Source organism: Acanthaster planci, linkage group LG14 (assembly GCF_054643075.1).
Source record: "Acanthaster planci isolate LZ-2023a linkage group LG14, COTS_SCS, whole genome shotgun sequence".
Lineage (NCBI taxonomy): Eukaryota > Metazoa > Echinodermata > Asteroidea > Valvatida > Acanthasteridae > Acanthaster > Acanthaster planci.
This window is the reverse complement of record NC_141790.1, coordinates 10408842-10436376: the sequence shown is the minus strand read 5'-3', so window position 1 is coordinate 10436376 and position 27535 is coordinate 10408842. Positions and strand designations below refer to the sequence as shown.

Here is a 27535-nt window from a genome sequence, read left to right as displayed (position 1 = left end):
CAGCCCTCTTACAACCCTGTAGGCCTATACCATGTTTGTCCGTTTGTCTTTGTTTGTCCCCTTGTGCAAAGCAACCAAGGGCTGACAAGGCCTAGGAGTGCTACGTTAGGGGTTTAGAATCGTGTACATAAAATTTGGAAAGTACATGTACCTGTACATGGACATGATTTCCCTGATTTTATTGCTCCGACAAGAATAGAATTTGAGAAATTGATTTGTACCATGATTTGACACATGACATGTATTGTTCAAACCCCAGAAACTTGGGAGGAGAGGGATCGAGCAATTGGAAGAAGCTTTTATAGACTTAAAAAGAAATTAGAGACCAAGATTTAAATGTAATTGTAAAAGTGAGGGGTTTCTGAGGGGTCAAATCTCTTGTTCAGATACTGTACATAGACTGTACGCTGGTACATGTACCAGTCCATGTACGTACATGGTTTACTGTGCATAGATGTTAAGCTGATCTCCATGGCGCCCTGCATTCTGGAAAATTAGTCATTAGCCATGTAGCCCGTAGAATTTGATAATTAGTCATGTTGAGTGAATAAACATCCTCTGCTTGTCAAAAGTGCATTAGTATTTAATGAGTGCATTTATGCAGGGTGATATCACTGGTCATCCTTGGCATTTCAAGACTTTCTGACATGTCTGATGCTTGAGGTATCAAGTGTTTTTGTTTTTTCATCCAGCCAACATTTCAGCTTTAACCAGATTCCTCCGTGGCAAACTGTGTGTGAGTGGAGAGGTTTTATTTACAAGAAGACTGGAGAAGTAGGTCAAAGAATACTTGAGAGCAGTGCAGTAATTCAGCGGACACCCCTGGATCTTGATGAAATGGCATCTTGAGTCATTTGCTGGGCATTTTCTGCCACTGATGACTCTCAGCCAAAATGTGCACCTATTTGTTAGTTTATCTGCTTTGATTTCCCTGTCACATTGCAGACACCGGTGCAGTCTATAACAACAGTAGATGGAAGAAGCACACATGTACATGTACAGTGAACATTCACGTGCAGGGGTTTAGATAATTTTCTTCAAGCCATGAGTATAATACCCTCTTCCTTGCTTAGAGCAGAGTTCATTGTACATGTACAGTAATTTTTTTCGCGCAGTCTTGTTTAGTATAGTACTCCTCTTCACAGTGCACTTGATCACTCGCAGGTCAAATGCAATGCACTCACGATCTAAATTTTAATCTTTCTAAGGTGTTTCAGACCCAAATTGTCAAAAAATGATACCTAGTTTCTTGTAAATGTACCAGAAAGCCTCTAAATGCCACTTGAAAAAAACCTGTTTTTAACGGATCAAAACTTCCAGAAAACTTCATGTTTTTCGCTGAACTTTTGATGAGGTGCTCTAGGACTATCTTCAGCCATGATTCAGCAAGATTTAACAGACAAACAATACTTCTTGCCCCTGTTGACAGTTAATTCCTTTAAATTTTTTAATGAATAATTTACTTTTTGAATTGAAAGATATACCAGTATCATTCTCTCGCTTTTCATTTGAATCTGCTTGAAACAAGCCTCCATAGTGTGATTTTTTCTCATTTCAAATATTCAAATTCAGAAAACAATATTCAAATATTTGATAATCGATCGAATATTCAGAGATTTGACACAGCCCTACATGTATTAGTGCGATACATGTACATTTACACGTACACCACAACAGTAGGGGGAATACTGGACATTTTTTGTTTGGATCTCGATCACATGTGCATCCCAGCCTAAATTGTGATTAGGGGTGAATTTGCACAAAACACATAATACCATTGCTCGAATTCGATATTTCCCACAATGCCCTGTTATAACGATTGTTTAAAACATGCATGAAGTTTTGATATGGCAGTTGGAGCCAAATGTCCTTCAGTGCTATGAGCATTGATGCTCTCTGCCCATGGCCCCCTGTATAAATTACATGTGGTGTACACATTGTGTAACAGTGCACAGCTGGTATGCAGTAATTAGGAAAACAACATTAAATTTACATGTACAAGACCTTCAAACGGTATACCCATTAATTCTTTTAAACTCATGCAGCTCAAACTACATGTGATTTGTGTTCAGCGGACCCATGTGTTTTTGTACGTGATGTGTGTGGCCTGTGAGCATGCATTAAGTGGCCTTGGCCTTCAAGATGCTCATTTATTCATCTTCCAGTCAGGCTACCGTGCCATGCATGATTGGCCCTTCTTTTCCATTCCCATGGTTTTACTAAGCCCCTCCCTTTTGACCATTTAAGGAAGCCTGTGTCACTCTCCTCATCATGTATATTCTGCTCCAGCCCTTCTGATTGGTCACACCAAGTCCCCGCCTTCGGACTGTTGCAGTCCCTCCACACACTACTCATTCACAATCTGACCAAATAACCCGGCTCCAATTGGCCAGTCCAAGTTCCGCCCCCCTGACCTTTTAAGGTGATCTGTGTGACTGGCTGCATTTTCAATGCAAGCAGGCTGAGCGGTGCTAACTCTATTAGCCTGCTGTCTGTGATGGGCCACACAGTGAATGCAGTGTACGTCACTGGGGACTGCATTGACATCAGTGAAGGGGATTTTCATGTGCAACACAGAGCTACGTTAGGGATTGGCCGTCGCCGGGCCGAGTGGATTCTCGAAGCTACAGTTGCTGTGCAGCCGGATCCGTACGCCGCCTACGTGCCGGCCCGTGTAAAAGCCTCAACGGGATGACGTAAACACATGTGAGTCAATCTGTCAATGTGTAACGTCGTGATGATCGAAACATCGTTACATTGCACAACAATTTTTGTTTACAGCTGAATCCTCATGCCACAACATCTTGTGTCTTCAATGAAACTTGGAGTATTGACAAACAGATTTCATCTCTTCCGGTTTCAAAGCCGATTAGGAATTTTCTTGGTACTCCAAAGACAGAGGGAACTTTGCCCGCAAGAATTTTTAACCTGCCAGAAACTTATCCAAGTGCAGTGCTGAATTTGACGCAGGTGTCAGAAATCGAAAAGGGACGCTTGAAAAGGACGGGTTTAATTACAGATACCCAGTTTGAAGGTCAGTGTCAGTTTCATCATTGTGTGTCTTAGTGCTTGGATGCCCGACGAAGTGAGAAACAAAAAAGTGGCACGGAACTCTCAACCAGATTTGGATTCAAGATATTTCATCAGTGCTACGCACAATGCGGTAAATCTTCCTTGTCAGGTATGTACATGTACGTACATGTATCTGTAAGCGCTGTGCAGCGTGTCCACTCCTCCATGTCAGCTCACAATTCATACATGTTTACACAGTTTTTGTAATGATGTGAATAGGTGATTTGATACACGAGCAGAAAATCTCAGAGGATTCAAAGAATCAGTAATACAGCGTACATATAAGCACGGATGGAGAATGATTGGATTTAAAGGAGGCATGTAGCTTCTAATCATAGGGTCAGGGGTTCGAATCCAGCTGGTGGCAGCATGTTGCGATCTTGGGCAAGTCAATTTACCCCCATGTGCCTCTCTCCACCCAGAGGTAAATGGATACCTGTGAGAGCAGAAACGGTAATGTTTGGCCTTTTGTGCCGAAATGGCAGCATTGGGCTAGTATACTTCCCACAGAGATGGGAGATGGTTTCAGGAATGTCCAGATGATGTGTGTGCCCAATGTGCAGGGATAATGATAATACAGCGCCTTGGAATAGTTTGCTAGATAGATGGCGCTTTACAAATGCTTATTATTATTGTTATTATTAAAGTAAAGAGAACTGAATTATGACAAGTGCCAATCCGTTTTCCTGTTCACTGTGCGTCAACGTGCTTCTGTGAATGTATACATGTACAAATATTAGAAGGGTACAAAAAGATGGTTGAACTCCAATTTCTAGAAACTTACTGTTTCTTTGACGTGTCTTTGACGTTGATTGCTTTTGTCAGGTCCTGAGATCTATAGAGCGTTGCAGCTCAGAGAAGGGGCTGTTTGGATTCTGACATGAGTAACACATGAGCTTTGAGCTAACGACAGTGTATTGATTGCTTGTTTAAAGGAGGAGTCTTGTCTGATTTCTCATGGCCTTGGAAAAGTACATGTACATGTGTGTACCTGGAAAAACCATGAAAAAAATTTCAATGATGTCTGGAAAAATTTTGCGACAGCATAAAGCTCTTGGAATTTTGCGAGGACCAGTTTATCTCAACTGGTTTATTGATAAAAGCAAAGAAGTATGAACTACGATGCCTATGATATGTAGGCCTGCAATGTGTCACGTGCCAAGGAATTTCTTGCTATGTTATGTTGTTTTTTTCTGATGCATTTTTTATTTTTGTGTAAGCTGTAAAGTTTTGTAGTCGGCTGTGATAAAGTACATGTACATGTAGGTCACAAAATTTACAGTAGGTCTGAATTTTGGCCATGGAAAATTCATGGATGTTTGTTTTCCTAAAGTTACAGGAACCCTGATTTGAAATGTTGAACTATTTTGGAAGGTACCAAATACATAGTAGGGTATCCGCCCTGAGCAGGAACAAAAGAGGGCTTATTTTGAAATGAAATTGACAGTCATTTGGTATGCACTCACCACACAGGCGCGTAAGTTTATGCACGTTTGACGTGGAGCAGGGTGGGTATGTGCAACGAATTTAGTCTGGAATGTCGGTCTTCGCGTGCACGCCTTAGTACCATCTATCTTTCTTTTTGCCAGTGAGGGTGCACTTCAGCTCAGGGTGGGTTGGGTTACAAGGAGAGTATTTGTTTTCTGAGCATGCTGAGTTATCGCTTCATCAGGTGCAGTAGGTGTGGCGGTTGTGGATTGGATTCTGAGGATCACAAAATCTGTGCAATTCAAAACCGGCCCAATCGCTTCTGTAATTACTTCTCAATCGGGTCATATACATCTAGTACCGGTATCTTTTTCCCCAGCGGCAAACCGTGGTGGCCCAATGGATGGAGTGTAATTAGAGCCGACACTGTAATGGTGCTGGAGTGTGCCAGCCCGAATCTGGGCCAGCGGAGCAGAGGAAATGCTCTGAAGGTCTCGTGGCATGTTGTTACGGCTGCACGAGGGCCGTGGAAGAATCTTCTGTGTCCCTTTACATTTACACTGTAGACATGGGTCTCTATCGTCTGTTCAGCATCAGTGAGTTTGATTACATCCTCCATGCTTACAGGTACGTACATGTACCTGTGGTGTCATTATGGACTTAGACAGGTACATGTATGTGTAATGTGTGGTAATTATCCACGAATGATCTCAAGTTACGTTGGGCCCGTTACCTGGACCAGTTCAAGATGTCATCCGTACACGTACACAGTGCTTGTGCGTCGATTAGATGTGCAGAATGAATCTGAATGATTAAAAGCAACAGACATATCCACACAGACATATCCACACAGACATGTCCACACAGACATATCCACACAGACATATCCACACAGACATATCCACACAGACATATCCACACAGACATATCCACACATACATGTACATTCAGGCATGCAACTCAGACTTTGACAAAAAACGAGGAAATTCCAATCTTTACAAGACTTTGTTCAGTGTTTTTCAATTTTCAGTGGCATGAGTATGAAGTGAAAATGAGGAATCAGCTGATCTGAGGAAAACTCGCATGCCTGATACATTTCTTAATTGCATTTCTTTCACAGTAATTTTATTTGACGTGAGTCAATTTTGCCACTACCTTCAAGGCCTCTCTGAATTTTGTACCAGTATACACGTACATACATGTATACTGTAGTTGTTCCGACTTTGCCTTGAATGAATGCCGACCAATTGCATTGCAATTCATGGCCCGAATGTAACACGGCTTGTTGCTCACGCCCACAGAAATTGCATTATGGCCCACTAATGCGCCGAAACAGCATCGAAGCCAAAGATGTTCTACCACAACTCCCTCAGAAAGCATACATGCACATGCTGTGGCAAGGAATCCGCTTTTCGGTTTAGATGCCTGACTGAGAATATGCGGGTAATTCTCATAGCTTACCATGGAAAAACTCGTGGGAGATCTCGAAGGAGATGGGAAGCGCGTGCTCATTCATCTCAATTTTAAATCGATACCTATATCCCTCCACAGTGTATGTACGGATTCAATATACCCCCCACCCACGCACTCCGTCTCATGAATAATTGATGGTCTTGCTGCTGGAATATTCCGTGGTTGAGGGACGATGAACATTTCATGGTACATGTAGAAAAACAATAGTGTCTATATGTATGTGTACGTGTATATGTCTCAAGAACATTTGGTACATGTACATTTGTAAGACACAACACACACATGTACATGTGTACCGGTACATACATGTATACATCATTAACAAACTTCCACATTGTTACATGTACATGTTGGCGTACATACAGATACATGTAGGTGCTGAAGTGTGTTCCAATCCATTGGTGAATACATGTACATGTACATTGGTCTGAAAGATGTTTGTGCCGTATCCTACAAGTATGTACTATACATGTACCGGGTACATGTACATAGCGCCTTACTGTATGTCTCTACATGTACATGTAGGTACAGTGGTTATGAGTAGATTTCCACAGATACATGTACATGTACTGTGGCTGTTGATGAGTTCAACATGTTCAAGGGTGAAATTTCCCAGCTTTTTAGCTGATTCCAGCTTTTTTTTGTTTTAGATTTCATCTTTTTTTCCTCACTGGCTGTGTACAAAAGTAGAGGAGATTTTCACAGTTCGGCTTCTTGATGCCTTTTTTTCAGCTGCATTCAGCTATTTTTATCATTGGTCAATCTCACCCCTGTGAGTTAGAAACAGGATGTCACCGTAAGATGCTGTCCATACGCTATTCACAGGCACTGTCATGTACAGGGTGTACTTGCACAACGTACTTCTTGATCTTTTCGATCTAAGTTATGGCAAACACTGAAGTTACCGGCATCATTCTTCCTCAAACTTACACTTTCCCAAGGTTCAATGTGATGACAGCTTTGCATTCCTTAACTGCCTGCGTGGTGACATTAAAATCCAGCTCAGCCTGAGGATGTGCCCCTCAGAACCGACTTGGAATTTTTCCCCGTGACGTGCCTGACCGGCCACAGGGACAGACTTGATTGGAGGGTCATCACAGCGACGTGACATGAATGCACAAAGAGTAACTAAAGGCAGGTTATAATTGCACTGAAAGAGGGCTGGAATTAGTGGGTTATTATGTTGCATGGGTAGTGACGGCAGGGGTAGTGACGTATGCCCAAACAGCTCAGCTCACTTTTTTTTTAATGCACTGCTCACGTGTGTTTTGAAGCACTGCTGAAGTGTCCCCTTAACATGCATGCACCGGTACAATGTATGTATGTATGGACTGCCCGTATATATAGCAAGCACTTGTGATGGCATAGACTGTATTCATGTGACGGCCATTTTGAATTGAAAGCTTTCATTTTGGGAACTCGAGAGTAACAATAGCAGCAACAATGAAGGTACATATACAGATTCATCATGCCAGTTTATGTTTAGAATAATTTCAAGTTTTGTCACAAGTAAAAGTTTTTGGCCAATTTAAAAAACCCTGAAAGTTACATGTAAATGTAGGCTTGGAACCCAGTGTAGTCTGGCACCATCCCATGTACAGTGTACGTAATAATATGATAGATTCAGAGAACAAGATCAAACATGGCATCCCCATGAATAAAGTAAAATACTCTGTTTCATCTCATTCTTAACTTATTTGGCCTTTTGAGAACATAGTAATACAAAACTACTGTAAACTGCTTGCTGGCTACAGTGACCTAGAAGAATCTTTCCCAAAGAGATTCTACGAGGATTTAAACTCCAGGCCCTCCTTAGTTTGTGATTTAGCATTTGTTTCCAAGCTAGGGTTGAATGAATAGACTCATGAGTCACGATACTTCTCACTTTTGTACTCATCCTGGCCACCTTAGCTCCTCCCCCTCCCATAATCCTGCCCAACACAAGTCCAGTCACAAGTCCTTTCACAAGTCCAGTCACAAGTCCTTTCACAAGGCCAGTCACAAGTCCAGTCAGAAGACCCTTCACAAGGCTAGTCATAAGTACATGTATCAGGGTGAACAGTGACAAAGTGAATTGGCTTGAGACTGAATGACAGGTGATGGACTTCTGATGTACATGTACTTACAGGGACTTGTGCTGGACTCGAATACAAGACTGACATTAATTGTACCTGCACATTTAGTCACTTTGAATAATTTTCTTGTATTCATATCTAAGTAAATTTCCCATTATGATTAACAAAAATAACAACAATGTTCTATTGTTTAGGATATCCTTTACAGATACATTGTGAATTTCAAATTCTGAAACACATGATCAGGATTCGTATATAAAAAGCCACACAGAACCTATGCAGTAAATATGGCTGATGCACATCGTGGATTTAACCTACCCCCAACGTTGGTACATTTATCATCGGGCCATGTCCTCAGTTTCCCTCCTAAATGCTTGGCCCGGCACGACACGTTCCACAATCCGATCGTGAATTGCCCCAGGGTGGGTTTAATTCATAAACAGCCGTACGTGCCAGAGCGCGGGCGCGTTGGGACCTTCGAAATTTGAGGGTGAAGGTAAGAACCTTAAGTTTTATGGAGGGCTGCGGGCATCTTTGAGGAGACTCTGCCTTCTGGATAAATACGACCGGTGGTGGTTCCGAGGGAGGGGGGGGGTCGTTTGATAGAGTCTCCAACGTGCCAGGAGGGTTTCGTTTCATCCCAGACTGGTTTACCTGCATCCCGGCCGGATCATTCCGGCTCGCACATTTTTGGGAATGGAGTAGGGATGCTCATTTAAATTGTAAATGCCTGGTGTTGAGTTACAGGACTGATAGCCTGTATTAGAGCTTCTCTGGACTCTCCAATGTGGGTCACTGGATTAACCTGGTTAATTGGGCGTGCCTTGTCCAGGGGAAAAAAAATTACATGTTCACCTGTACACGGGACAGTACAGCAAATCAGTCTTGCTGATTTTCCCTTGCAGATGAACCAGCAAAGGCTGTTCCATAAAGTTGAGTCCATGTACTGTACATGGAGTACCATACATGTACATGTGTACTTACATGTAACACCGATGTACATTATGTGCACGTATTCAAGAATCTAAAGAAAGTTTGGGGGGGCCTTGTTAAAATACACCTGTTCATACATATTCTGTATGTAATTTCATTTCTTCTTCAAATGTTCTTCCATTGAATTCTTTACTTTCGCCTGAAACACTTCTAAACTTTCAGGAAAAAGAATTGGAAGTTTTCCTTCATGGCAGTCCTCACAAAAAATCTATACATGTTAATCTACAGGACAAACACCACAAAATATTTCAAAATCAAAAGCCAAAAAAAAAAAAAACAAAATGGAAACAGACTCCAAGGAGCTCTATCAGAAACCTTGGAGAAGGTGTTTTAGGATTGATTAGTCAATGCTTGTTTCCAAAATTAAATAATAGGTAACAATATTGGTATCCTTACGGTGAGCTAAAGACGAAATGCTTGATAGTATGAAGTCATACTGAATGTAATCAGTCAAATTTGATTATGTGGATTAGATTTGGCAGATTGTTAATCGACTTAAATGATTGAAATCACATTGAACATACCTGTACAGTAGGTGGGATTAGATTTGGCAGATTGTTAATCGACTTAAATGATTGAAATCACATTGAACATACCTGTACAGTAGGTGGGATTAGATTTGGCAGATTGTTAATCGACTTAAATGATTGAAATCACATTGAACATACCTGTACAGTAGGTGGGATTAGATTTGGCAGATTGTTAATCGACTTAAATGATTGAAATCACATTGAACATACCTGTACAGTAGGTGGGATTAGATTTGGCAGATTGTTAATCGACTTAAATGATTGAAATCACATTGAACATACCTGTACAGTAGGTGTATGGGTGTATATGTGGTGTGGTAGTAAAAGCACATTGGATGTGTGAGTGGACGTGACGACATGTACGTGTAGTTGCTCTTTTCAAAGCCTGCATCATGGTTCCCACTTGAGTCCAAGTACATGTACATGTATGCAGTGTTCATTAAGGCATTTAAAGTGATTTTTCGGTGACGCAGTTCAGCACACCTTACATGTACTGTACTGTACATGTGCTGACACCAACATCAGGCTCCATGCAGATGTACATGTATGTTGTGCTGTTTCAGCAAAGTCAGATTGCAGTGGACTGCTGGACTGCATCTAGTAAATTTGACGTCAATTTGGGACAACTTTTGATATCCTGTGGTGACTTTGTTGGGTAGTGTTATCTTTCTTTATACATATGTACATGTATTTGGAATAAAACGGTACTGCAGTGGGGTGGTAAAAACTGGTACCCTAATTCAACGGGCGAGTGGTGATGGGTCCCACCAGGTGGGATGAGCTTTTTCTAATTCAGTGCCCATTCAGTTTATCTGCAAGATCACCTCCCCCAACTTTGGTTGCTGTGATTGTACGTGCCAGAAGAGCTAACTTATAAAAATCCAATTCATAAGAATGGAGTCTTGGCACATAGAGTCATGTTGTAGTTGTGTGCATAGCGTGTACATTTTAAAGAATCAAGGATGTTAAAGAAATCCCAGTGAGGATTCACATATCCCCTTTTGCCATCAATACACTCGTTGCTGTCAATGCAGTCCGGTCTCAAATTTCTGAAAGGAAAATGTCAAGACAGAACAACCCAAGAGCCGGCCAAAAAACTCACCCACGCACATCTTTGAGATCCTCATCTTTGTCATTGAGCATTCAGGAATATGGCAGCAATCTCGCTGCTATTTTTCAAACGTCTTTAATGTTGCAGATGTCTTTAATATCACTTTGCCTCTGCAAGTGCCTCCCTTTGAATGATTACAAATCTCTCTGTAGTGCACACTTGGATGTACGCGTGCAAGACTTGGATTTCGCTGTCTACATTAGCAGCTTTCATTGAAAATATAGTCCTGGCTGCCCATTCAGTGCCAAACAGCACAAAATGAATGGTATCGACAACCAAGCAAATGAATATGTGCCTTGTAGTGCTTTTATTTTTTGTGGGCAGTGTTTTGCAAAGTACAGGTTACATGCACATGTACCGTATATGAGACTTTGTTGTTAAATAAGCATATTTATACTGCACTGTTTGAACTTGTGCCGGTACGTGTAGGGCGCACATTACTCGTGCAAGTGCATGCGTGCAATATAAACAGGTAAATGTCACCACCTCCGCTGATGATGTCCCTTGAAGGCATTCCAGTGGGTTTTGTAAAGTCCAGGCATGACATGGTACAGGGTCCGAAGGCACATTTTGATATGTTTGTTGCTGATCGCGCACTCAGACGGTGATGTGCATACATGTAAATCATTGCTAGCCAGGTGTGGGCACTCATGTAAACACCCTTGGTTTTAGTCAGGGTTCCATCGTGACGTTTTCTGAGAAAAACGCTTTTACGTAGAAGGTACCGGTTCTTTGTACAATGTACATGCATACCTTATTATTACATGTATGTACATTTGTACAGCAGCTGTATCTCTAGTTGAGGCCCATGTCAGCAGTGAAGTCTCCGTTTTGTCCGAGTCCGATCCCAAAGCTTTTGCTTCCCTCTGGGCAGACTTGGAACTGACGTCAGGAGTCAACTTTTGTTGTTGTGTTTTTCAGGCTGACACCTTATCCAGACAAGACAAAGCAGCCATCTGCATCCAGTCACATTACAGAGGATACCTGGCTCGCAAGAAGTATGTGGAACTACTCTTTGAACAGTTCAACAAGGTATGGTGCTGTCCCATCTTGAACTTTGCACATTTTATTCTGAGTCTCTTAGGATACCGGGTAGTTAGAAAAAGAACTCTCCAGGCGGATGAGATTTAAGGACAGAGAGCAAATAATAAACACTTCGGAAAGGGTTATTCGAAATTTCAGTTAATAGTCAAAAGTTTGAAATGATACGTACATGTATCAGCAACAAATTTCTTGTTACACAACAATGTTGGAGCTTGCCTGATAAACCAATCGTCCTTTACCTATTTAACTTTCAACTCTCCCAATACACGCACGTGTACCACAATATGTGACCTTATTGAATTTTTTTACAGTGAACAAATTGACTCATGGATAATGCATTTTTGATTTAATAAAAGCCTTTGGTTTTGAGAACAGTTTCTGGTGATTGTGCACTGTTTTTGGAGTGGGGAAAGATTGTGGTGCTTTATTGGTATTGTATGGTTAGTTTTAGTTCGCTGTGACGTGAATTTAGATGGATGTGTTTGTCTTGTTAGGTGTTGCTTGTCTGCACTGCATGTTGTTAATGACCATTAGTGATGGACAGCTCTGTACATTTACATGTACATGTACGTAGCCCTGCTTTACACTGGTATTTAAATCTGACCTGCATTTATAAATGTTAATCTGATTCCAATCACCCTTCTGTCTTCCTGAAGAAAGTCAAGCTGCCAAAACTAATAAATATTCAGAGAGTCTCTTCAGCGGGAAACCCTCTGAAGATTTGCTCATCGCGTGGGTCGCACGCATTCCTGATTGTGCCGACTGCTCCATTTCCGTAGGGACAGTCACATGCGCCATGTGCCTGTGGTCCCAGGCGTCCATCCGCTGTGCTGTCCGCTTTTGCAATAGTTACATGTATGCCGTGTCTTGCGGTGTTGTGGCTAATTGGAGCAGCTGAGAACGTTAAAAGATGCAGGGATGATATCCTCTTGAAATCATGGGAAATTAGTCTAACTTCTGTAAATGTGCAATGTACATGTACAAGTTAATGTACGCAATACCGTATATGTACAGTACATGCAAGATACATACAGTGTATGTACCGGTACGTTATTTGACATGTACATGGACATGTGCATACATGGACATGGACATGTGCATACATGTACATACTTATTGGTATATAATAATTACATGCACATGTACAATATATGTATTGCATGTGCATGCACTATGTATAGAAAGAGATGGCACTTTTCTACCGGTATTAATTCACTCTGCTAATTCCATCGTTTTCGTTTGTTGAGTTGGGATATTGCTGTTTTCTAGAATCCTTGTTCCTCCCAATTTAGATCATACTATTTTTTGATCAAAAGATGCCTGATTTTCATCAGGAACATTTGGGGCGGATGGCTTTTTTTCCCTTTCTAATGCATCTTTAAAAGAAGATCAAAATTGTTTACTAAACCTTGCCCTAGTTTTGTTAATCCTGCTGACAGAAATGAAAATGTCTCTCACACCTGCAAGGGACTGCATCGGACGAGGTGTACACACTCTGGCAGAGGGACACGCACGTCCCCACATACAATGTCACGTTCTGGGAAGTCGCACCTCCCATGTTCACACCATACGACCTTGTGATATTTGATCTCTCCCAACTTCTCTCCCACGTCTGACGGGGGAAGGGAAGGGGGGGATGTGAAGGACGTGGCATCGGCCTCCGAGTGTACCGGTACATGCACGTGGGAATAATAACGGTCTGCGATCACTGAGCATTAAAGTCCTGAATATTTACGGTATTTGGTTTGATTGGATGGGGGGGGCATGTACTAGTACATGTAGAGTACTGATTATGCCTGGCCTCGTGTTCACGTAGCTTGACCATGGTCGTGCATTAAGTGCTTGCTGTTTGACGAACCTGGGCAACACAACAGATTCTGAGGTTTGCCCGGCGTACTTGTTCCTGTTTAAATGTTCTCTGAAAATACCACTAAAAAGGGGGTCATGTTAATGACTTGAAAACTGTATGCCCCTAAGGATGTGTCCAAAACAGTACGAAATTGGAGAATTCTAGGACTGTCAGGTGAAGTCATCGATCGATACGTTTGCCCAATACCGATGTTCAATTTCATTCAGTTCAGTGAGTGAATTTAGAAGCTGTTTTGATAGGTCGAATCGTGAAAGATGAAATTATTATTCCCCATGTCTTGGCCCCTGTAGTTAGCCATTTGTCTAACAGTGTGAATCATCTTACATACGGTGTACATGTAATTGTTGGCAGTTGCAGTGCTTGCCGCTTAGAAATCTAGTCCATCAATGATACCTGCACGTACTCAATAAGGGTCACAGAAATCTTCAAGATAATACCCTTAGGAAGGGGGGGTGATTGAATCTCGACCTAATTTCTGATTTGTCTACTTCCAGTTAGTGATAAATTGCCTTTTCCAGTATTTAATATCAACACGACCTCGATCACGGTGTGGCTCAGTCACTGCAGTGCCCGGCGCGATGCAGCGGTGAGCAGAAGATACAGTGCCACCATAAAAAAAGAAGTTGGGAAAAAAAACTCAATCTTGTGAACTAGATCACAGGCTGTGGAAAATGTGAAATATGCACCAACATTCACAGGTTGGGGGGAAAATCAATATACGTGTCTCGATAATGACTGGCCAAGATGGATAGCATCCATCCAAATTCCTGCAGCTGGGCCAAGAATTATTTTTACTGATCCATGCAGGTTTTTTTTTTCCCACAGCAATTGGAGATATTGCTGTTGCTTAAAACCTGTGCACGTGCATGGTCATAATACTACATGTATATATCTTGTATAAGTTTTTTATACTATATCAACAAGTTTAACCTTTGACCCAACCCTAATCTTTGACAGGAAGATGAACGGCGGGCAGCAAGAACTAGGAGACAGGTAGAAGAAGGGGAGCTGCTCATCGAAAAGTAAGAAGACGTTTAGCTTTAAAACAATTTAAGCTTACGGTAACGTTAAGAGCAGAGGTACCGGTACATGAGTGCTCAGAAACTTTTTTGCCTCTAAAAATCACCTCTGGTAAACTTAAAGTTAAACAATACAGCTGGTTTTTCTGTCATTTTGCTTTTTTCCCCTCCTTTTCTAAAACTATGCATTTTGTTGGTCATGCCACCCCACTCTTCGAAGTCACTTCAGCTTTTTTTAGCATTTCTCAAACCGTACACATTGTACTGTGTGTCGGCACATTATAACGAGGCACGAAGCATCCGCAGATGTAGACGGACGCATTTGCACAGGGTTTTTTAATCTCATATGTCAGCATCAGCACAAGGCGAGATCTCAAGGCATGGTCTTAATCATCTTCAAGTGTCTGAACAATCCTATCGGTGGGGGGAGGTCTGTGAGAGATGGTACTAGAAGTCTGGGGAAATCAACTTGGCTTGTTGAAAGAATCATTGTTGCCCGTTCAGGAGGAAACTGATTGAAGTTTCTTTTAGGCCGGGCCAGCGGACAGTGACCCAGACAGCAGCGTTGCACAGAATGTCTTTGGATGTTTCAATGAGTGTCTCGTTGCACCTTCCTTGGTGCTAACTCTTCCCGGCTTTGGGAGAATTAACTTGAGTTAAGCGATAAAAACCCCTGCAGGCTCTGATGACTATCATTTTTTAAGGTTTGATGTTAAGCGACCACCTAGGAATTGCTGCCAGCAAGATTTAAAAAGTTTAAAGTAAAAATCTCGTTTTGGTTTGTTGATGGTAAAACAAGATTGTGATCTCGGTTGCCGTGGTACCGGTAAATTGATTTTTTAATGCGGCCGTCATCAGCCAAATGACAAGTCCAGTTACTAGCCTCAGAAAAAATGGCAAACGATGACAAAGGAATGCTTTCTTCCCAGCTCTTTTTCAATAGCTTTTGACTCAGCTTAACCCTGAAAAACTTGGGGGATGGTCCCTCAAAACTTTCTCCAAGTTTGTCGCAGTGCATGTTTCTACTATGCGCTGAGCCTTAAAGGGTTTTTTTAGTGACATCTTGTGGTCATTTTGACAATTTACACATGCAGTGAAAATAGGGCATCATCTTCCTGAGAAAGTTCAACCAGCAATCCAGATTTTTTCCATTGTGTGCTTTATGCGCATGGACAGACACGTTTGAGGTCGAGAATTTCAAATGACCACAACACCAAAGCCCTAGAGCTTTGTCATAAAACTAAAAGTTCACGTTTGTACTCACAATGAGTGCCTTTAAGTGCATGTTAAAGTTTCAAAGTGATCCGGGCTGTTATAGCGGAGTGCTTGGGGGTGTCTGGCCCCCCTCCCAAGCTGTAAGATGTACATGCACATGTACATGTAGTCCAAAACAGCCCTGCTCTTTGAGGGTTAAAGGTGGACTTGCTGGTGGATTTACTGGAACGTTTACCAAGACTTGCTGGCTCAGGATTCAAGTTTGCTTGTTCAGGTGTAAAACATCCTTAACAAAACTTGCTAAAAAGTCCCTTCCTGAGAAAGTGAGTCTTGTCACATGTGAAAAGAGTATTTTCAAGCCACGTAAATATTCACAGCTGTTGCTAAGCATATTTTGTTACCATCCTAGACAAGGTTTTGTTGTTTCCCAGACAACACTGTCATCAGCGTCCAATCATGCCACACCTGTCTGGCCTGCATGGTTGGTACTTAGTGCGCTCACCTGTGCAGACTTTTTTTTTTTTCATTTTTATACACCAATGATGCCAGCCGCTTTTGTTTCTGGTCGGCTAATCAAATTCTCCTCACAAATTCAATACTGTGGCAGCCTTGGCGTGCCATTAGGCCGACCTGAGCTGGTACTTCTGACGGGAAGCCCTGCCTTTAAAATCTAATTGGAATGTTTGCCGAGTATAAGTCGGGAAGGAAAGGGACGAGAAAGAGATCGGGCGGGCATTGTGTTGGATTTTCAAATACATCTAGGTCGACGATGAAAGGAAAGGATGAACTACTCGGCGTTGAATGCATATATCTCTTCAGTCAAAGCAAGCAAGGAAGTGCGTCAGTTGACTGGGAGACTTCCAGCTTGCATGGACGACTGCTTCCGTATTGAAAAATGAACCGAGGAAAAGGAGGGAAAAAAAAAAGATATTCACCTTCAAGACAAAACTGTGGCATGCGCACGACGCTGTGTGGAATCAATGACAAGACATGCCCCCGTGGTTGATTTTTTGCTGCCGGAACGTGCCTCCTGTACCTTTCTTGGAAGTATTGCCTGTGTCTTGGCCTCCTCCCTGCCTCCCCCCCCCGTCATTTCACAGTCGCTCACCTTGCCCCCCCCTCCCACTTCACTCAGCTCAATTAGACCTGCCAACCTACGGGCCAAGAAGGTGCTTGAAAGTCTCGCTTCGAGCGAGCTGTATGTTTATTCATCTAGCGCCGAAGCATACACGAGCTTCTACCTCATTTCAGTATGATTGCTAATTGCTGGAATTAGAGCGTACACCTCCGGTATAGTGGCCGTTTTATAGGTTTTTGGCACACCGACTGAATTGTGCAAATTTTCTTAAAATCTTAATCATACAGGGACTGCTTGTAATGAGCTTTATTGCCAGCACTGTGAGTGAGTGGTTGCAAGTACTCTACATATTGTTGTTTAACATATGCATGTAGGCCACGTTGTCATTCTACATTGCTTGTGGTTTTTTAGGCGTGCATCCAATTTCCATCAATTTGTAAGCAGTACAGGTGCTGTAAGGTGCCAAACATGTATACGAATGCACTTACAAACTGCTGGTACATGTACAGTGCATTTTCCTGTACATGTATACCGTACATTCAACGTGTACAAGAAACAGTTTTTTATAAGTAATGACTTGTATTGGCTTTAAAATCAATTGGCCATGGGCATTAATTGGGGGGGGGAATGCCTTAATAACCCCTCCAGCCCACCCCCACGCCTCATACATGTAAATTTAAGAAAAAAAAGTTAAAAGGAAGGAAAGAAAAATCAAAAGTATAGCAAGACAGAAAAGAGGACAATTACCAGTTTCCATGAAAATGACCATGATCCCCCCCAACTGAGTAACCTGTGGTCTGTCAGTCTGCCGCTGTTGAGTGCTTTGCCCCATTGGAAAGAGCTTTTATGGCCGTGTTTTCAATTTGTCATATTGTTCACAAGTGGGTGCATGATCAGTAATGTGCCATGTGTATGTACCTGTACAGTACATGTACATTTGTAGGTGTACCAGTTTTCATGAAGCCAGTTTCTCCATCAAATGGGCTACAAGAAGTATCATTTTTTTCCCCTTCGTTAGGAATTTGAGTGATGATTTACCAGTATGATGTCACGATACTCAAAATACATGTACATGTACGTACAGTGTAAGTGCTGCACTTCCATGTATACTGCCAAAGATGTCTGAGTGACGAATGGCTGGCTGTACATAGCCAATTCAATCAATGCTCGGAGAAACTTATTAGAATCGAAAAGAACGATGATCTCATCTGTCATCGAGGGTCTGCTGGAGTGCAGGGATGGGTAGGGCATTGAAGATGAACCTGGCCAGTCGTTTAATTACGTCTACATGTTCATATGGGTACGTGAACACGCAACCCCAAATTGATAAATCCAAAAGCGAATGTTTTCCCCCAGCATTGTACATATAGGTGATTCCATAAATATGGCCCCAATGTGTGACACTTTTGGTGTCCCCCTTACACATGAAACAAATTTTGAAGATCGGTTGACATTACAACAGAAAGACACTTGGAACAAGGAAAGTGGTAAAAATGACAAGCTTGTATGCTGCCTAATATACTGTTAAATGGACGAAATATTTCATTTAGTTATTACAGTATAAAGTGCCAACAAACTGATTGGTTTCATGCGCGAGGAGGACACAAAAATGTCACAAGTTGGGTCCCAAATTTATAGAATTACCCATGTACATCATTTCATCTGGTACAGCTGCGTGAAAACACTGCGTCCATAACAGTGAAATGTTCTCTCTCAACCGGAATTTTACATGTACATGTACCACACGGTCATGTTCAAACTGGAAAAGTTTCTGTTTCGTGGTTTCCTTGGAAACTAAATGTATGGACTTGAAAAGTCTGTTACACATGTACATGTACACTGTATGCTTGCACATAGTGTACGTTGTACGTGCATTGTACATGGACATCATGCAAACATGACAAATTTGCTTTTGATTTTACACAGAAACACACCGTTGTACGGTATGTTTGACTGTTTCTGAGTTCCTGTGCTACATTCATAATGTTCATTGTACATGTACATGAAAAGTTTCTATCGGTACATTGTACACGTCCATATTAAATTCCTGTCAAAGCAGCTTTAGCAAAGCAAATCTGCTCCTTGTTGCATCACAACAACATCAGCACAAGACTCTCTTGTACTCTGCATTCCTCCCTCCGCAAAGTAAAACTACCGGTAGATGAGGCCTGTGGGCATGGTGGGTGTGGGGGGATGGTTGGCGGTTGTTTGAAAGGGAACAGTGGGCAGCTGGGATTCTCTGAATCCGTGCCAGTGTTGGGGTCATTCATCATTGGAAAACATTTGACAGGCTGTGACATTTAACTCGCTAATCCTTGGAATGGAGTGCATTGGCTATTGGCATGCAGGAGGATGAACTATGTGGGGACCTATTTTACATCAGACGACAAAAATAAATCAACGATCCAGCTGGAATGGTTCATTCAGTATCATCAATTACAATTTTTTTTGAGTGAGGAGAAAAATTGTGACCAATCTTTTTCTTAATGAAGCTATTTTTTTTCTTCTCTGGTTTTTATGGAGCAGTTTGACTGGTTTGTTTTAACCTTTTGCATTTTCTCAGTTGAGATATGATGCCAAATTATCATTATGACAAATCATCCACCACTTGGCATATATAGGAACATGAACTCGTATGTTGGCCAAGTGTGGGTATGTGGGTGATTATATAAATTAGAGGTCCAACTTGGGGACATTTTGGTGTTCTGTTACGGGTGCAACCATTCAGCTTTTCTGGATGGGACTAACATTAGTACTGTTCACATTCTGTAGATCAAACAGGATTACATTGTTTATGACCTGTACAGTATACAGTTCAATCTGCACAATGTTTGATAATGTGGTTACAATTTTACATGAAGAAAAGTTGAATGGCTTCACGTGAAACAGGACACCAAAATGTCCCCAAGTTGGACCCCTAATTTATAGCATCACCCATATGTAATTAGCTTTTGAAGGTTCTTCAGAAAATCTGAATTCTCTGTTGAAATTTTTGCATCCCAATTATATATTTGTTTAACGGTTGCACTTACTGGTACATGTACTTGTATTCTAGCCACCTAGCCTGTGCTGCTTGGGACGGGAATGAACGCGCCCTCATAATTTGAGGCCGCAGGCCTTACACGTAAGTCTCATCATCACCCATTGCAATTTTGTTTGGCAGGAGAATCCAGAATTATTCATTTAACTTGGGGCTACGATCGCAGCATTTTCTCCGTCTTCCACGTATTAGCCCGAAACCGGAGAGATCTTCTCGGGTGGCAATGAATAACGACAGCGAGAGACCAAAAAAATAAAAGGCTTCGTTTTACTTTAATTGTATTTGTATAACTTTCCGCCGCAAATCAAGATAAACAGTCTGAAACACGTTCCCCGCACTCTCTCGGCCGGGCGCAATGCCCAGAAACCCTTTCAGGAGATTTTCACTGACAAGTGTTGCTGAATAAAAGCATTTTTGCCTGGAAACAGGATTCTATATACATGTAGGTCTCTCACCATTATAGCTATTGTTTTTCCAAAGTGCCGTCTTCCCTAAAAAGAATGAAATAGAATAGACATATTTCATGCATCCGACTCCTGCTAAAACATTCAGCTATAAATATTTTAATTTGGAGTTCCATTTGAGTCTACATGTGTCTGACAGCCTATGTGGTGTTTCTCCTCATTTTGCAAATCTTTGGAAAGCTCCTATTCAACATTGTGAATAACAACAAACAAAAGGAGGCTTGCATGCAAGTCAGCTGCATTCTAAAAGGGCAAGACACAAGTATATTACTCAGTGTTTGTTTTCTTAACAAATCAATGCAGATGACTAAAGTGCGTTAATTGATCTAATAGGCTTTTTGGCGGCCCTTAGCCGGTCATATGTTTGCTCCAGTTTATGGCTATTGATTTTATCAAGCCTTTTCTGCCGAGTCAAGTCAGTGACTTGACTTATAAAAGGTTAGTCCTGTGACGTGTCTAGATGCCTGTACATGTATGACTCAATTACAGGTAAATCTAATTGAAAGGCCAGCCACTTTAATAGCCTTCTCTCTTTGACTCTTGAAACTTCAGGTAGTCATTGTGACAACTGACCAATCTCTTACTAGTATTTAACCAACAGTCAGTGGTATTGAACAGTACACGTCAGCAGATTCTGTTATTAGAGGATGGTCTTCATCTTCCACTGACCACCATCAAAGGAAGCAGAATTCTACTCCTTTTTAGCTGGCTTGATAAATATTAAGAATAATGGTCAGTCTGTGTTTCTCACATCACTCCTCTTGGTCGTTTTGGAATTCACAATCAATCATGGATCAATAGTATCAAGCAAAGGAAATATGTTCCACAGGGACTGCGGGAGTGTACGGTTGGGCAGATATTTACCCAAAATGCAGCCCTGGTCTTCTTGTGAGGGGGAATCCTATCCACGGTTTGAACGGAATTAATGGACAGCCAGTATCGAACCGGACAGTTTGCATAGCCATTTAGCGCTGCCCTGCAATGCAAATGTTTGACCGGCTGGGACTGATTTTGCGCTGAAACTTTTCCGCTGCGGGTTTCCTTTCTGTCGCACGGAGGTGCATTGTAAAAGCAGACCCTGTAACCAATCAATAAGACGGGTCGTATTGTGCATATTACCACAGGTTGAACAGGGTGCCCCTTTCGGTGTGGAAAAGGTCAAAGTAGGTTACCTTTCATGCATTCGAGGAGAAAGAAAGCAGTCGAGATGCATGTACCGGTAACAGGCTTTGGTATTTTTTCTCTCGGAAACTTCAAATTCTTAAATTATTGAGCGGCTTTTAAAAAATTTTCACCATTTATGTACACTTTGTCAAAAAGAATGTAACTTGTCAAAGAGAATGCAACAACCCAACTTCCCGTACTACACGTACATGTACTGTACATGGCTTCATTTGTCCCACAAACGAGACCCGCTCTGTGAAAATGAGTCATAAGTCGCCAGATCCACTTTTGAGTTTTCATTTGTATTAGAAAGAGTAAAGTGAGCTTTTTGTTTTGATGCATCACTGAGTTTGGCATCCTGATAAAAGTGGATACTCCATGGTGAAAAATTCTGTGGATTCCTATTGATTTACACTGCAAAATTATTCCAAAGGACTTTTTACTCCAAAGTGGCTTTGACGCCTTGTGACTCATTTCACAGAGTGGGTCACAAATGTTGATATTTTGTGTACCTACAGTGCAATACAGGTAGATGGTAGATGACTGGGTGGTGCCAGAGGCTGGCAAATTTAGAAAGCTTTCAGTTGGGATAGAAATAATTAAGAAATTCAAGCAGCTGCCATGTGTAGCTGGATGTTGATTGGTCTGAAATGTCCATGCGTCACTGACATTTGAAGCAGTGATCAAGGTGATTACTTGGGAGAGTCCTCAGAACAGAAACTGTGTTCCGGTACGTTTATTTTAGAGCTGAAAAATTCATTATGTACAACTTAATTTGCTGACAGAATTGTGGGATTTTCGTGTTCAGTGCATCCATAGATGTTGCTCGTTTGTGAAAATGAAATGTTCAAGTTACCGTACCTGTTTGCTCAGTTTACATTTGGGGGTGGAGGTGTGGGGTTGGGATGAGGGACTTATTGAAAAATGCCATCTTGAATGCGTTGAATAGTTTTGCTGACCTAATCTAACATAATATGGAAATATGTACATTTTCATGTAACTGAAAGCTGCAGTTTGAAAAGAAAAAAATTGCATCACCAAAATCTGTCCTTTTTCCGGCTCAGAAAAAAATCTTCAATTGAAATGATCATCGAATAATAATCCCATTAACTCATGTGGCCCTTGATGTGTCAAAGGCCTGCTTATTTGGCCCCTGTGCCATGTTCCAGAAATCAAATGCGGTGAACAGTTCGGCGGGAAGGCACGGAGAAGTCATAAATATTCCACAGAAATTTGTCGTCTCTGGCCAGGCCAGGCCAACACTTGGCATTTTGGCAGTGTTGAGAGTCGCAGTCCTGTAACGTCCTGATGCTGGGTGACGTACCTGCCATGCGATATTGCTTGATTGTGTATGATTATGGTGTATGCACAAGTTTGCACAAATGTAAATTAAGGTACATGTATGTGTGTTTCTCGGCTGTTTTCAGAAAGCTCTTGATGAGGAGAGGACACACTCTTGGAACTATTCTTTGAATGCCGCAAATTTTCCAGTAATATGTACCGGTACTGTCTTTTGAGATGCCCCACATGCATTGTTTCCAAGGGAACAGCCCCTGGAGCCAATTTCATAGAGCTGCTTAAGCACAAAATTTGCTTAAAGGCGAGAAGACTTTGCTTGATGAATCAGGTAACCAGCCAAAACTCCATGTGATTTATATTGTTTTAAGTATTGTATTTAGCTGTCTTTTAATTAGCATAACAGTCAAATAGAGTTTGAACTAGTAACTTTTTTTTAAGCAAGATTTTTTCACGCTTAAGCAAATTTTGTGCTAAAGCAGCTCTGTCAAATTGGCCCCTGGGTTGCTGGATTTTTCCCCTCAAAATGAATGGGAAGGAGGATTACAGAGATACTTGTAATTAAGCAAAGTACAAAAGGGCTTCGTTCTCAATTATGTACATGTACATGTAAGTGTCTTATAGGAAAGTCTTTTTTAAAAAGCTGGTAACACTGCTTGTAGCTGTACATGTATGTTGTACCGGGTACCTGCACATTCATCTGCATACACATGTACATGTGCCGTACATGTGCCGTACATGTACCGTACATGTGCCGTACATGTACCGTACATGTAGTCTCTTACTAAGTGCTGCATGTGTAATTAAGTTGAGGACAGCTTGGCTTGTATGCCAAAATGATCAATCAGGCTAGTTTCGGGGCATGCAGTCCCTGTTACTTGAAATAATGCATACGTGACACGAGCTTGAATATTTTTCACTGCCTCGAGCTACATGTATGTCATCGTGGTCATGTCTGTGCAAAGGTGGCCGCACAGGGGATGAGGTGGCAGCAACCTACCAATACATGTAGGTGCACCACTCTTGTCCTGTGTGCTGTGACAGCACAGTACCGTAGATATATGCATTTTCTCCATCTCTGCTAAGGTCAAGTGTACCTCGGGGTTTAATGCAGCAAAGATTTAGAGAGTCGTCAGTTTTCATCTTTCACTAACGATGAGGAAATTGCACTGCCTGGTTGGCAGCGCAGACATCTTGAGAGTACTTTGTGAGACATCGAACCCTTGTACATGTATGTGCTGTGAACTTAGTCGGGAGAGAAAAACTCTCGTTTTATTATCTATTAGTCGTGGTTGTCACAGGAGTGCCTTGAAGGTTGCCATTTTTGTCTCAAAGCATTCAGCTTCTTAAATGTTTCTGCACGAAGAGTTGCCAGGAATTTTTTCAAACTGCATTATAAGCTGAGCATTTTGGATTTGTTGCCATGGTGACCACTTTGATCATGGTGAATGCAATCATGATGAGCTTACTGCTTCAGAACTTTCTGGAAACTCTTTTAGGGTCTGTTTTCTTTGTTAGTCATGCTACAGGACTGCATCACCATGATTACTGAAACGGAATCCTAGAATAATTCGGTGACTGACTGGGATGCTTATCCTTAAGCCGTGCTGAATTTGGCCAGTTTGTTGTTACGGCTTCAGTTTACACAACTGTCTCGTCTCATTTCTGACAGTGGGCAAAGTCACAGACAGAAAAGTTGATCTACATGGACTCAAATTACCGTAAAATTTCACTGCTGCACAAAACCTACCGGCAAGTGTACGTGAAACATCATTCAAGATGTAACCATTTTGGCCTTTTTTTTTCTCAATGAAGCTTCAGCCAAAAAAACGAACAACAGATCCTCTGTGTTATTGAAAACATGTACTATAAACTGACGGTGGATGTTACTGGTAAGCCACTGAGTTGGAGCAGAATTCCAGTTGTAATTCAAATTGATATTGTTTGAATGTGCCACCGTATTGCCCTGTTGAGTGGAGTCCGGACTTGGAGACATTAATGGAGAACCTGAATGATGCAGTTATATGTTCACGTACACGTGCATGTCATCACTTTATTAGTCACGGCAGCACACGCCATTTCACTGCTGAGGTGTCACCGTGCCACATGACATGGGGCTCCGAAGCAAGCGCAGCATGGACTTTGCAATTGCCGGGATGTTGAGTAATGCATTGAAAAATGCATTACAGCCCGATGTGTTCTCTTTCCACTTAATGTAGCAGCTGGGATCGCTGTTTAAGAAAATGATTACTTGACTGGAGTGTGGGGGACGGCAAACAAGAGAGGGCGCTTTGTTACCTAGTAACGACAAACCCCTTCCCCTCCTGCCTTCACTACTTTGTGCAGTTGTGGCACGGAGTATGCCTCTATACTCACTGTAAATGTACCTGTATGGCACTTCTGTGACTTTTTTTTGTATGAGTGCGCACAACTACACGAGTGAACACCATGTGCATTCCAGTTTTCGATCGGTTTCTCCCTGATCTGTTGAGGCAGTTGAGCCAGATCTGTAGTGTTTGGAAACATTAGCTTTCTCCCTGCTGGTCACAAGACACTAACCGTTGCCAGCTTCTGCATGCAATCTTTAAGGGTATTATTGGTCATTCAGTTGATTGGTCAGTCGATGAGTTCATCGGTGAGTTTTCCATTTGGTTAGTTGGTCTGTTGGTCGTTGGATGGATTGGTCGGCCGGTCATTTGGTTTGTTGATTGGCTGTTGGGTTTGCTGTTACCTACATGACCCTTTGCTTGTGGCTTTCGTGGCTTTAAAAGAAAGTAGGTTTGCGGTAGCACCATGGACGTACCTCTTTTGTGAGCATTTGCAGTTCTGAAAAGAAGCAGTGGTACTCGACGTTTTGAGCAGTATGCTCTGCTTGTCACCAGGAGAATGCCGGATACTGACTGGGAGTGGAGCTTAAGTGGCATTGTTGACCTCCCCATTGGGAAAGGAGGAGTGGCCAAAAATATCATGACGCGCAACCCACCGGAATGCTGCCATCATCTGTCCTCAATAAACAAGCTCCATATTAAAACAGACCCCTCCATAAATATTCTTCATTTGTAGTCTGAAATCACTACCTGCAACCAAGCTGTACGTACAAGCACGGTACATGTTAGAACCCATCTCGATTACAGTCTCTCCAAATTAGTTCACAATCTGCCTGAGGATTGACAAAAGATGAATAACGCTGCTTAATGAGATGCATTGACCTAATTAGCTCGGTTCATTTACCCACGGCATTCAGCGTGAGAAGATTTACAGATCAGTAACGCAAGAGTTCTGCCCGTTATAGTCTAAATGCGTACACCTGTGGTCTGCCCTAAATACTCGCTAAATGCCACTAATTGGATTGCTCTGATTATTCTGTGATTCCTTCACAGCGTGCCGCTCCGGTAGTTGCGTTGTCATTTTTACGATTTTTTTTTTTTTAATTTGAGTGTTTTGGTGGACATGCACATTACTTCAATCAGCATGTCGAAGCACTTTCATGTGTGCACCCATGTTCATGAAACAATTTTCAAAAACATGGGCAGATCTAGAACCAAGTTTTTTGGAGGGCAGGGCCAAATTGTATTATTTTTTTGGGGGGGTAAGCATTTTTAAAATTTACTAGGTAACTTTTTATAGGCTAAAAGGAGTCACCTTCAAGTCAGTTCTGGGTTTCTTTTTTGTGTGAGTATACGTACATGCACCTGTCATACCGTACTGTAGTTCCATCAGATTACATGTTCATGTAATGTGTTTAAAGCTTTATAAATTGTCCTTTCAGGCTGTGGTTTTAACTCAAGCAGGCAATCTCTCCTTTAACTGAATGCCTGGTCGAGATTTGTGCATTCGCCCTAAGACATTAGCATCCATCACTGTTGGTTGCTGAGAGAAAAATCAGATAAGTTTTTGTAAGAATAGCTTCGTAATCTTTTAATGAGATTTCGATCTGTTCCGATGGCACAGTCATCCGCTGTGCAATTTGATCAATCGCCACATGCGTGTGAAATCTAATTGGAACATTTCCGTTGGCTTTTCTTTCAAAGTGAGAAGTTAAAGATTTGGAAAACCGAGGGAGCAATTAAGTCAGGACCATGCGGTTAGGGGAATTGAAAGTGAGAAAACAAAAGGTGGGAAAAATGGCGTCCAGGAGATTACCATGGCAATGTCAGAGTTTGCCTACCAGCCAATCATTGGCCAGGTACAACCTTCCCCCCGGGTCCATTCATGGAATCTTGTTGCCGGCGGGCAGTATCGCACTAATGAAATTGTGAAGCAATTTGGCCCGGGGATAGGGATGGCTGACGATCCAGGGAAAGTTACCGTGCAATTCAATAAGTTTTCGGCCGTAGCATGTTGGGAGAGGCGATTTGCTCCATGATGGAGGTATTGTAACTCGTCAGTTTTGCCTCAGAAGTCCAGTAAAAAACCAATTAAATGGTGAATAGATTTAAACTGGAACAAATGTGTGCAGACATTTTGGCTTCATGTACGTAAAGTCTGTGTTCCAACTTGTGATCCACAGTGAAAACGGGGTCACTCCTGCGAAATGCCGCACCTTTTAATTCTTATCCCTGCTTGGGATAATGGAACCATCCATTGCCCATCTGCAGTCTGTAAGCTGTAACCGTTTGACACGCGCCATTAATAGCCAAAGGGGGGAACACTGATACTTTTG

At 41.9% G+C, this 27535-nt stretch overlaps 1 protein-coding gene across 10 annotated transcripts in view; it reads left to right on the top strand.

Annotated features, from left to right (window-relative positions):
* Window positions 1–27535, top strand: part of LOC110981038 (uncharacterized) — a 73981-nt gene that overhangs the window by 25592 nt on the left and 20854 nt on the right. For 9 of the 10 annotated variants that reach the window (XM_022238198.2, XM_022238195.2, XM_022238200.2 and 6 more), the window contains 2 exons: window positions 11604–11714; window positions 14554–14618. In XM_022238198.2, the coding sequence (XP_022093890.2) occupies window positions 11604–11714; window positions 14554–14618 (176 nt within the window). Of the gene's footprint in view, window positions 1–2712; window positions 3182–11603; window positions 11715–14553; window positions 14619–27535 lie in introns of those variants that run through there. The other variant, XM_022238199.2, reaches the window with a different exon arrangement.